This window comes from Diachasma alloeum, unplaced genomic scaffold, assembly GCF_001412515.2.
Source record: "Diachasma alloeum isolate Michigan unplaced genomic scaffold, Dall2.0 Dall_scaffold_00681, whole genome shotgun sequence".
NCBI classification, from domain to species: domain Eukaryota; kingdom Metazoa; phylum Arthropoda; class Insecta; order Hymenoptera; family Braconidae; genus Diachasma; species Diachasma alloeum.
Window position 1 is genome coordinate 479,486 of NW_021680813.1, and position 13,135 is coordinate 492,620.

Below are 13,135 nucleotides of genomic sequence, written 5' to 3' on the forward strand. Positions count from 1 at the left end.
TCGGATAAGTTTTATTTTTATTCATGGTCCTATTATACGAACAAAAAGCTTGGAAATCTACCAAATTTGAGGATGATAATTGAGAGAAATTGGCTTTTTCTATGTTGATTGAAAACTAACTTCAGGTATATCTCCTTTCTTATCGATGATATTCGAATAGTTTCGACCATGACAAATGGTATTTCGTTCATCTCAATCAGTGATTGATAATGTAGTGACAATTTGATGTTTAAATAAAAATAAATGCCTTGAATTCGATTGAGCTAAGTATTTTCAAGGGATGATGAGAGCTTTCGAATACACTAAGGAATAAATGTATGAGTACAGTATCGCAACCAAAAAACGGTTCAAGTCGAAATTTGCAAATTTTTTTAGAAGGACCCTAAAATTATTGTGGTCATCTTGAGGGATCAATTTACACCAAGAGAAAGATTTCGTATTCAGTACTTCAAATGTATAATAAAAAAAGGCTTCAATTAAAATTTTTTGATAACTGCAACAATTCCACTTACTGTAATTGTACATAGAATATTGTTGTCACAACTCGAAATTTTTTTCCAATTATAGTGATTGTGCAATTCCCAGGAAAGTCTTGTTGTGCTGACAACGAGAAATTATTCGACGGTCGTAAGCTTACTTTCCATTATTTATTGAAGAATTATCAAGCGCGTTAAGGAAAGAGTCGAATGAGTGGAAAATTTTGATTGAAATTCAAAAATATTTGGATGGATTCAGGTTTTTTATTTCTGTAAATGCACGGCTGGAATTATACATACATAGATAACTATTTATGATAATAATGAGATAAAAGAGGTGGATTACAATAATCGTAAGGATCTTATACCGTGATCGGCGTCCTTACTGGTGTGGGGTGCCGCCATCTTATCCTACTGCTGCTTTCACTTTAATTATCAATGTTATCTCGACCACCTCTTACCTAAAAAATCTCCTTATCATGAATAATCATTCTCAAAATTCAAAAGATCCTTCTATCCCTCATCTCCTTTCCCTCATCAAATTCCTTGTGGAGATCAATCCTAAATTAGTATAGAGACTGAAGAAGGTACCAAGAAAAGGAAAAGTATCAATGATTATAATGTCGAAACTTCTGAAGACCCAGACTCTGACCCGAAGCGTGCTCCCAAACAAGCCGATGTGTCGACTAAATCCACCTTCACCTCATCTACTCCCATTTCTCAAGTTCACCATCAATCACCCTCAGAGTTGTCACTTTTGTCCTCAACAAAGAAAAAACTCGACAATTCCTCTCCTAAAAAAAAACGCCTCTCACCCCCTATTCAACCAGATTTCTTCAAAAATCGCTTCCCCCCTAATGCTACTAACAGAAAATTTAACGTTATATTCCAGGCTGATTACAGCCAATCATATACCGTTGATCTCTCTGATCTAAGATTAGCAAAAATCATCACAAAATTTTTTGAAGAAGCAAATCTAAAATTCGAAACCACCTGTTCAAAAAAAATCAGTCTGTCCGTGTATCATTCAGCACCCGAGAATCGGCTCACTTGATTGTAGATCACCCTTAATAAATACAAAATTCTAGCCTATATCCTTCAATTTTCCATTGTTCGTCAAGGCATCATGAAAAATGTGCCCCTCGAGTTCTTTGATGATGAAATTAAAGAGTATATTTGTGCCAGTGTTAATATCCTCGAGATTTTCCGATGTCAACGCTATATCCGTCTTCCCAACAATAAGGCAGCTATATCTTCTCCCTCTCAGTATTCGCCTCAAATTTGAAGGTCAAATCCTTTCGAGATGTTATGCTTTATAACCTACGCTTTGAGGGTCACCCATACGCTTCTCCAGTGAAACGGTCCCAATGTCTTCGATTTGGACATACTAAAAAATTCTGCAGAAGTTGCAAAACCTGCCTACACTGCTTAACTAGCTCTCACGATGGGACTATCCCATGTCCTTCATCCAACCAGAAACCTAATTGCATAAATTGCAAGGGTGACCACACCTCTGACGACAATAGCTGCCCAGAACTCAAGCGACAACGCCTTATTCATCAATATGCTGCCGCCAATAGGTAGAGTATCATCGAGGCAAGTAATTTTGCTGCAGGACACCGTACGGCCACACACAGCAAAAGAAACCCTGGGGGCTATTCTCAACAAAAAGCTGCTCTTTTCACCGCTTTTTCGAAGCTGCGATTTTCTGCTGCAAGGGGACGACACGATAAGTGACACGAAGTGATGACTATGCGAACGCATTATCCGCAATTACCCCTCCATCTGTAATTTTGCATTTTGGAGCAGCTATAATTTATATTGGAGTAAAGTGTTAATAATTCACTTCAATACGTGTTACAAATGAGATAAATACTTGACCGATCAATTAGTGAATAGAATTGACTGCCTATCGACTGCTAAGAGTAGATATTGATGCTGGTAAATATCTCGGCTTCGATTTTCAATGTCGGAGCGAAAGTGGAATTTCACACACCCATCGTATAGAATCCTTGCTAACCGGGTTATTATTTTCATTGATAAAAATCAACAAATAAATCCTATGAACCAATTAAACCTGTAGTATTTATTGAACACCGAGTCCGGCGAATCCTCCAGTGAATTTGAGGTACGTCGAATTGCTCGACGTCGCGCATTTAATAATCTATGTAAGCCCCGTTGATGGTTCTCGGCTTCTTCATCAATTAACACTGCACCTGTTATATTATCCGCCATCATCAGGGTTGTTTTTTGGTTTAAATTTCCCTAAAGTTGATTGCGTTCACAAAGTCATCAATTCGTGTCATTTAGTATCGTATCGTCCCCTCGCGGTAGAAAATCGCAGCTTCGAAAAAGCTATGGAAAAAACGGCTTTTTGTTGAGATTAACCCCCCAGTGTATTCTTCATGACCATTACAAGTAATCAGCTGTTTAAAGGGCTTTATTATCATCACATCTCTTTATCTTACACTCAGGAAATATGAAAGGAAAAAATACACAGTCAAGGAGAATTCTCGATACCGCAAGAGTGAGGACAATCACAGATAAAAGGAAAACGTTGGAGAGAAATTCTGCAGAGGTAAGACAGTTAAAAATAATTAAATAGATTTCAAAAAAATAACTTCGGTGAATGATTCATGACTTACCTCCAATTCCTTTATTTTATGTCGTAGATTCGTTCCATAGTGTCCAAATGCTTTAATCAACTGTCAAATTCACTTAAAATCCGCGAGAAACAGTTATTACGTCAAATTGAAGTAATACACAATCAACAATTATGCATAATTCAATCAAATTGGGAGCTCCTCCCCTCAGTACCATCCATTAATATAAATCTTGACAACTGGCAATATTTAGAATCCTCCATCCTGAAACTTGGGAGACTAGAACTACCGGACAAGGACGGGCTCGTTGTGAAAGACGTTGAACCGTACAAAGTTGAGGAGTACGAGGAAACAAACAAAGATCATGTTAGCTTCGACAAATCAATCAAGCTCGAAAATCGTAGTGAGAGTATCGTTAGTTTATGCAGGGAAATGAATTTCTCTACTTATTGGAATTATATTGATTCACCGACCCGCTCTGTTTCTCCTGATTTCGATGTGGGATTAGACGCTGCTACGATTGTGGAAAAAAAGGTAAAAAAAAAAGAGAAAATGGAGAATAATAATTTCTCTCCTACCTGTTCACCTGTGTTAGCATCGCAGTCTAACATGACTACCAATTCCAAAGATATTTCAAAACTAAAAAGTTCGAACATTATTTGGCATTTAACTGATTCTTCTCCACATCCTTGTGACCAGCAAACTATTGAAGAAACAATTCTAGACTCTGACGTCAGCTCAAATTCAGGCAAAGAAGAAGCTAACATTCTCGGAACATCTGACATTGATAAAGGTGAAAAGCACACTGAAATTCCATTTGATAGGGACCCGAAAAAATCTGTAGAAATCCCAAACAACAGTGTCAATATCGAACGAGATCAGCATCCAAAGCAGATTCAGCAGTGGCTCCAGCAGATTCTTGTGGAGACAGAGACAGAGCCAGTGATCGACGAAATCGAGCCGTTCGCTAAAATATCAAAGTCAAGATTTTGAGAACTTGGACTTTCACTAAGAACTTGAAAAGTTACGCTCATTAAATATGGATTAAGGGAATTGTTCAGTAATTTAGTATTTACATTATTTATTATAGCTTTCAGATACTTAATTCTATCATCTTATATCCAAACTGGGGCCAAAGTTTCTATGTGAATAGAAGACCTATATGGAGTCTGATTTTTTCAATTCCTCTTATGGTATTAATTACAAGATACATTGAATTTTTGTATTAAAAAGTCTCACTCATTCGTCATTTTTTCTTTCATTTTAAAAGGGCAGTTTTTTGAGAAAAATCCGTTATTCAACTGGCAGCCATAACATAAGGAATAAAAAACTTTAACAGAAGGATTTTGCAATTTACTGCATTCTGAGAATTATCACTAATTCATGGAAACAATTAGATACATATAAGTGTCATTTCGCAAAATCTTGTATGCAAATTCAGCCTCCAAATCTTTGGTGGCTTGTCCTTTGTGTTGTGCATCATTCAAATACAGGAAATTGAAATTCTTCATTATGAGAGATATGCGTGTGAAATGACGGAGATTTGTATGCTTGTACTACGCTTTTAGCTGTTCTTGCTCTATCACAGGTCATTCTAGCATTCGAAAATTAGAATTTCTCATACAGTGGGTTCTAAAAAAAGTTTGATTATTAGGGAGATCTGACAATTGACTCCGTTTTTAATTACATTTGTTGGAAATGATTTAATTTTTTTTAAACCAAGGCCTCATCAAGGGATTTAATGATCGAAATTTTTTCACCCAAAACAAGCTTTAGAATGTTATAATCTTTTACGGAACCAGTACGTATGAAAAAATCATACAGGATATTCTACAGGAAATTCTATGGAGAATTCGAACATTTTCTAACGAACTTTTCGGATAGGATCTCCTATCGAGTTTTCTATAAAATTTCCTATAAGATTTCCTCTATTTCTCTATATTACGAAAATTCAAATCGACTTTTGAGAAAAAAATATTGAGAATCGCATCCAAGGAGTCACAAGGGTCATTATTAGGGTCATAAGCGTCAGAATAAACGTCGGACAAGAGGCGTCATATAGAGGTCTTCTTGAGAGGGAAGATTGAATGGAAAGTTCTTGTGAAGGCCTCATAGGACCCTTGTGAACCTGTCGATTCAAAGAATCGATCGGTTTCATTTCATTTCAATTTTCGGTTTATTTAATAACAACTGCAGATAAACAGACGTTTTCTCCTGTTTCAATATTTTTCTCACGGACTCAAATGATCATTTTTTCCACGGTTCAAAAGTGCAGCTGCACAAAATAAATTATCTTGAGTACAAGATTTGAAAGTAAACTTCCGAGAAAATTCATGAAATGAGACAATAAAGTTTCAAATAATAAGCCGCGAAACACTCTTCAAGTGTTTGTCTCTGGCTATATTTTGTCGATTTTATGAGTTGCAGGCGGCTACATGTCGTCGACTAAGGGTCGAAGGTCTATCACAGACCCTCCGAAACCCACCGAAATTTCCCTATGGACATGGGACTTTTTCCTATGCGCCTACGCTCTATGCATCCACCCGGTGGATAAGGGAGATAAACAGGAAATTTCAACGGTCGAGGGACACTTGCGTCTGTACCCTCTTCTGAGAATTTTACTGATAGACTATTTCAAAATAATATTTTGAATTTTAAATAATTCTTTTACAAAATGCTTCTAATTAAAAAATGGCGAACTGAATAGTAAATTATTTTATAGTTCTCAATTCGGAGAACTTCGAATTATCAGAATAATATTGATTGAATTGCATTGACTAATAATCCAAGTAATTTACATGTAATTAACTAAGTGTTGTGAATATTTTTAATGTGTCTGAAGTTCACATTTTCATACTTTGAAACAATTAAATAAATTGCTATTCAATTAAAAATATTTGAATCAATTAAATTCTGATAATTTTTAATTCAAATTAAGAGATACTTTTGACTGTCAAGATATTGTTTAATTGCGAGAGGATACTTACAATTCGATTCTTAAGGAATTATTTCCATTGATATCGAAATTCATTGATTAATCAATTGTCTTTAATATTAATGCTCAAATATTTTCTACTCGCTTTCCAAATGAGCGATCAATTCTTACATTGAATTGTGATTTTCAATTGCGTTATATTTTCACTTCAATAATTCAAGAAATGTATGAAAATAATTATTTCAATTAAATGAGGATGTGGAAGGAAAATTAGGACTTCCCGAAATAATTTCATTGGTGGTTGGGGATAGAAAAGTCCGCCTACACCCCAACATCCTCATGTGGAAGAGATGGAGTTTAACCCTGAAGCATTAGGACCAGAGTTTTTGAAGTGGGAAATTCCGGGCCAGGGTCAGATGCCATTGATCCCCGAATTTTCCCTCCATGTATCCTAAGGGCACATCCTCAGGAGTCGTAAGTAAAACTACTTGCAGAGTAGTTTTCAAATCAGTTGTTCATTGTAACCTGTTCGTGTCAGTTGACACTTTTAAATATGCAGTTTCTTTCCAATAATGAAACCAAGGGTCAAGTTAGAACCCTTTTCTTATTCATTTTTTCTTCAAGTGTTCAATTCACTTTTTTCACTTGTCTTTCGTGTCTCAATTTTATTCTGTGAAAGTAATTTAAATTCAATTGTTTAAAAATCTTTTCAGTGCAGCACTAGTGTAGTCAACTTGCATTTGGATTACATTTTACATTGGTTGTAAGTTTTTGAACCATTTCACTTTATATCAGAAACCTTTTCTTTTGTTCTGTTAAATATAGACTTGTGAAAGTCACGTTAACTTGAATTTTGAGTTTAATCAATTTATTTCAATTAACCTTGTCTCTCCATTTTATATTCCATCGAGTCATCATTTCAAATCCAATTATATTCATTCAAATTCACTCCTTTCGAAGTACAGTTTATGTCGGTGACATTTTTTTATTTTAATATTCCTACATTTCCTTGGAATTCAGTCACCCTTGACATAACAAATGCGAGATATTTTTCCATTCAATCACAGCTTTTTTATTTTTTAATTTCCTGATTTTCTAGATGATTAAGGGAATTTTAATTCGATTTCCTTTCTGACTGGATTTCTTGTTGTTTCGTTATATTTGCGACCCCTTTCCTAAGATCGAGCGACCGAATCCACCTCGCTCTCCGAATTTTCTCCCGAGGTGGCTAGGCATAATTCCTAGCCACCCCGGGTGGCGCCCAACGACAGTGTTTCACAAAAGTAGCTAGCATTTTCTGGTTTTGGTTTTGGAGGATTTTGAGAAGGTCGGAGCGGAAGAGGCCGAAGGTGACCTTCGCTCAGGAGTTTTCGTTACGGATGGAGGAATGGGTTCTGTTTGGTTAATTTTGGAAATCACCGTCATGAATGAATGCCTTGCATCAGACTTCAATGAAAACTGGAAATAATTTAAAGATTGCGCTCAAATTTTTCGTGCGCAGAGTGATTCATTCCATGCCGGGGTGGGCAGTTGCTTTCGGCTAAAACCCAATGTTCCTTTTTTCCTGGCGATGACCATAGAAGAACTGAGGAGACACGTACGGAGGAGTTGATGGAAGTGAATAAGGAGAAGTGGGTAGTAAAGGCCCAAGACAAAGTTCAGAGGGACTGACATTCAAGAAGAGTGACTGGATCGGCGAAAGAAGGAAGAAGCAGAGCCCAGGTAAGAACTGATGGAAACAAGGCTCATCAAGCCCTGATCCAAGGCTCGGAAATGCTCAGCGATACTGGGTGTGCATTACATTTGTTTTCTTATTTCAACAATTAACAATATTTTTTTGTTTTCTCATAGAACAATTAATTTATAAATAATTAATTAATTTTTTTAAATAAAAATTCGCCAACCTCTTTTGCCAAGGGCTGCCGCAAGCCTCACATAGACCTAGTTCGGTAGGTTTATCGGGAGGTCACGGCAATGTTTATTGATTGAAAAGATTTCTCTCCGTTCATCAATATAGTATGATTTATCAATCTTAGCTATGAAAAACGTATCATCCTTCTTCACGTGCAAGAGAGACAAGAGGGCTAGCACGTGGGAGGAAGGTGACATGTTTTACAGAAAATGCGACTTTTCGAAACTGAAGTTTGAAAATTTATTAACGGATGAGAAAACAATAGTGTGAAGTGATTTTCACTTTTGAGCCTTGGTTGAGCCTTGGCAGTTTCAGCCTAATCATTTTCAGCCCGAGCCAGGCCTGAATTCATCCTCGCCAATAGCCTCATGAACAACCCTCAAATCAGGCCTTAGTCAACGATGAAACCAACCCTGAAGCAGTCCTGAGTTACTCAGCCTCAGTGAGCTAAGGCTTGCACAGCCTTGTTCTCATCGTCAGCCTTTTATATTCTTACCTGAGAGGGAACCGGACCAGTGGAAGGATGAAACATCGGAGACAGCCGCTACACACGTTTGTAACATCGAGAAAAATAAATTGAATTCAATTGAAATAATTCATCTGAAACACTAAGGGCGAGTGGTTGGTTTATAGCCACGCTTAAACCTTGGTTAAAGTTAGGTTAACTAGGGATTAAACCCCCAATTGTTAAGACTCAATGGGGGACACCACTAGTGACTCCCACTGGTGAAATAAGACCCCAGTCTTGTCTTAACGTTAACCACGGTTTAATCATGATTAACTTGAACCATAAACAGGCACTAAAATATGGGTAGGGATTTCAATAAAATATCTTATGTCATGCAGAATTTTCAAAATGAATACAATCCATGGATTAATATACATGACCAATATTTCGGAACTTATTGCATAGCATATAAATAGAAGTTATTGAACGTCAAAATAATACAAATTTAGTTGTGCAATTATTATAATAATTTATCATTCACTCAAAATCGAAAGGCTCTTCACAGTCGAGTTTTAGTGGTAGTTTTTCATATGGATTGTACCTAAAATTTCGATTCATTGGACAAAACTTCTGATTTGGAAGGAATCATTGTTGTAGTTAAGAATAAGTCATTTCAAATTCATCCTCCTGAACACTCACAAGGAGAGATCGGTTGATGCCGGACACCGGACAGCATTCAGTCTTCATATATTTGAAGTGAGTCACTAGTGGTGGCCCCCACCAAAATTCCTAGGAGCAGATGCCCAAAAGTAAGGGAGAAATTTTGTCTAAAAGATTTGCGCATACCATATGTATAAGTTCATAACATATACTTTTCAAACTTCATAAAAGAAACCGCAAAATTGTTCTTATGTAATCAACCATAAGCGTGAAATCGCATCTCATGAAGATGTGATCAAAATACATTCGCTTATACATCATCAATTATGTACTTCCATATTTCGAGAATGATTCAATACGCGTGGTTTGCATCGAAATTGATTGACAAAACACACATTTTTTCAAACGTAAACGACGTATGTGTCATTCGAAAAACGGCAAACCCCGTGTGTTTGCAACGAGACTGATTTCGTTTGTTGCAGTCGATGTCAGATAAATTTTTTTTGTATGTTTCTGTGATAATTATCACCCAAAAAAATGTACGCCTGGAGCCGAACCTATGTAAGACCAATAAAAAAAATAATTCACCTGAATATCTTTTACGGTATTCAATTATATCATAACTTTTAATTGAATAGATCATATTTCAATCATATTTTTAGTTGTCAAATTCTCCTGAAATGAACATTTCCTATTAAATGAAAGAATAAAAATGAAAATAAAAATATAGCAGAGAAAAGTTTGGAACCAGGATCGCAGTGTTGGTAGGCGGACGCGGTGTCACTCGGCTAAAGCGCCATTTCGAAAACTAAGTGTTGGGAACTTATATATATGTTATGTCCAAATTTTTCGAACATGCAGACTGGATGCTATCGGTGTCCGACATCAGCCGGCCTCTCCTTCAACGCAACAAAATTTCTTAGACATGGAAATGACAATCTTTGAGAGATAATTTAACGCGGATTTGAAATCGGCATGAAAAATCTTTCTAGCACGTCTAGTATGTCATCAAAAAATGTTGAAGAATCGAAAACTGCGCAAACTACGCAATTTCATGAATAAAAAAAAGAATTAATATGTACGTAAATTTCTGATCACTAGAAGTTGACTACGCGTACTTTGACACGCGATATAGGAGGAAGGCCATTTTCTTATTCAAATTGGACTTCAGTTGATGTTAGCACATGTGAAGAACTTGTGATCAACTTCATCATCGGCTTTTTTTACTCGTTTTTACTCATCGATGCCAGAGTGAAACCAGCACAATATTAAAATCAAAGGCTTCTCAGATCATGGTTTTTTTCTGTCGAAAATTTTATGCAAATGTACTTGTTTCACTTCTTGAAATTGTATTTTTCTCAGTTCTCAACACTTCAACAATTTTATTTCTAAAAAATTAGAGATCTGGAAATATTTCTAAAACGGATTCAAAGTCAATGTTAAAATATATAGAAAATGAGGTTAGTTCCATTTTCGAGATCAAACATATCAAAATTATGTTGCATCGTGAAACTGTGGAGATGCACCGTGAATCGGCTGCCAAAGTTACTACTAATAAAAAGTCATTTATCGATAATACCAATTTATGGTTCACTGCAATTGACAAAACAGACTAAAAAAATACAATGAAAGTTTCACTGAGCTTATGATTATTTTAATATATATTTATACAAGGAGTGCCGTTTGAAACAGTCACATGTGAAAAAATTAAATAACAAACCTTAGCGCATTCGCTAGAAAATTCTATTGGAATTTCGAATTCGCTAATTTTTTAAATAGAATTTGTTCGTACGTGGTAGGGCTTAATATCTCTTGTAAAAAACGGAGGGAGCGCAAAATTATCCAAATAAAAGCTCTAGGATTTGGAGGGGTGAACTTAGTGCTTATCATGTATCCTGTATGTTAATTGGTTCATCGGATAATTCTATTATTGATCCTCGTGGTTGAGGTTGCCCTCGCGAGTGATCTACGAGGGAGAATTAAAAAACATACGGGAGAGATTCTATATCCGTGCACGTTTTATTTACCGAAAAAACACCGAAGGGTGGAAAGTGAATCATGAAACGAGCTTTTATCTGAGGATGGGATCAGTACATGGATGGACGCGTGGTTTTCGCCTCCGTCCGACAATCGAATAGGGAAGAAACACGTCACCCTTTCCTTCACGAAATTTGGAAGAAACGACGCAAGTCCGGATGGAAACGTGGAAACTTGATGCCACCTAATCATCAATCAGTGAGATCAGAGAAACATTAGAAGACACCGTGACCAATCCCCGCAGTGCCTAAAAATAATCAATAATTAAGGGGATTCTAATTGGCCACACAAATGCCACTAGGAATAAAGAGAGAGAGTTTTAGAACCAGCGATAACTGGTGACTCATTTCCACGCATTACGAAAACGGAGGCCGGACACAGAAAAGTCAGTTCGGAGTTCGCAGTTCAGTTCCAGTCTTCAATTTTCTTCAGTTCTAAGTTTAAAGTCCAAAGTCTCTAGTTCAAGTTCAGAATCTTCAAATTGCGGTTGCAATCCAGAGGTCTACATCCTCTTAGTATAAAGTAGTGATTCCCCTCATCAGAACGAGTCAACTGCCGGAGTTTCCAGCCAGAGCTGATAGTATCCACTATTTCACCAGTTCATCGAGATTGGTCACCTCTACGGCCTTCCATCCAGTTGAGTGAATCAACTATTAATTAACGGTCCATCAGCTTCTGAGGACGCCTCCGCAGAACCCAACAGAAAGAACAGCCTCAACGCCACCACAGAGCATTCCTTGCAATTCTCCCAAACTCAACGAAATCAATGAATCAACGAAGTGTAAGTGTCCATGTCCTTTATTATCCTATTTTTCTACGTTTCTATCTTCCTATTTTTACGCTGACGGTTTTCATCCCGGGTCTACGTGGAGTCGAGTCATTTTTTATTGAATGAATAGAAACTATTTATTCAATAAGAAATGACTCACGAGTTTCATTGATGTAACTTGGGGTCTCTCTTCCTTGATGATCCCAACCTATTTTAACTACAAAGATAATTAAACCCCCGGTTTATCTCATCATCGCGGTGGCTTACAGTCGTGACTGGTGACGGTCAGGGAAGAGTTGACAGGTAAATATTCTCTTTCTTGCTCTCACTCAAGATATGATTGTCCGCAACATGCTGATCGAATCCAGGCTTCCATTGCTTATTTTTCTGTGCTACGAGCATAAAGCCAGTTTTTTTGAATGGAAACAACATTTTCCACTTCAACAAAAGATGATCGTCTTGCCGAGGAAAATTCAACCATACCACATTTTGCATGCCTCTGCGCGCCAAATTCACTTTTTCCTCGCAGGTTAGATTTTTCGCGGGCGTCAAGTTGTCACACAGAAGCATGAAAAATATCGCACAAGTCATGCACCGTAAAAAAAACTCCCTGACGAAATGAACTTCATCGTCGCTTGCCTTCGACTCGCGCGGGTAAAGTTCATTTCGTCGACGATTCTTTTTACGGTGCTTGACCTGTAATATACTATTTATGACGTTATCATCATTTTCACATGAATAATCGTACAAAACTCAATTGAAAGGAAAATTGTTTTATTTGGACTATCTTACAGGTCCTATTCCACATACTGTACATACTGTAACCACCGTTAATAACAAGGCGCAACTTCAGGTGGCATTGAAATTTTCGAACAACAGATCGAAGAACTTCTGTTTGATCCGTCTTTGCAAACCCGCAGCGGTTGTCGTTCGATTGGTATACATAAGTTCTGTGCATATAATCGTGTTGACATCCGGTACACTCCTCGACACTCACCTGATAGCAGTAAAATGTTTGCACATTCACTAGCTTAATAAACTACTGTGAATGATACTGTATAAACTACATGAAAGATAGTTTGTTATCGACGGAAAATGAAGAATAATAAGTAACTATGACAAAGTTCCTTATGCACCTCAGTCATCTTTACGAGATAGCCAATAAATTACATTCCAGGATTTGACCGGGTATAAGGTGGTCCGAATAAGGATATTTTCCATTCGTTCAATTTTCGTACGATTATTCGCATGAAAACGATGACAAAAATAGCAGTACGGTTGCATTCTCCTCAGCA

The 13,135-nt window shown here is 36.9% G+C and overlaps 2 protein-coding genes across 4 annotated transcripts in view; both read left to right on the top strand.

Annotated features, from left to right (window-relative positions):
* Positions 1-730, top strand: part of LOC107044137 (E3 ubiquitin-protein ligase RNF4) — a 6,201-nt gene extending 5,471 nt beyond the window's left edge. For all 3 annotated transcript variants that reach the window (XM_029126544.1, XM_015265913.2, XM_029126543.1), the window contains one exon: positions 1-730. The gene's annotated coding sequence lies outside the window, so the exon portion shown is untranslated.
* Positions 731-2,797: 2,067 nt separating this feature from the next.
* Positions 2,798-6,865, top strand: LOC107044138. The gene is made up of 2 exons (XM_015265914.1): positions 2,798-3,054; positions 3,149-6,865. The coding sequence occupies exons 1-2, from the start codon at positions 2,956-2,958 to the stop codon at positions 4,070-4,072; spliced, it is 1,023 nt and encodes a 340-aa protein (XP_015121400.1). The 5' UTR covers positions 2,798-2,955; the 3' UTR covers positions 4,073-6,865.
* The last annotated feature ends 6,270 nt before the right edge of the window (positions 6,866-13,135 follow it).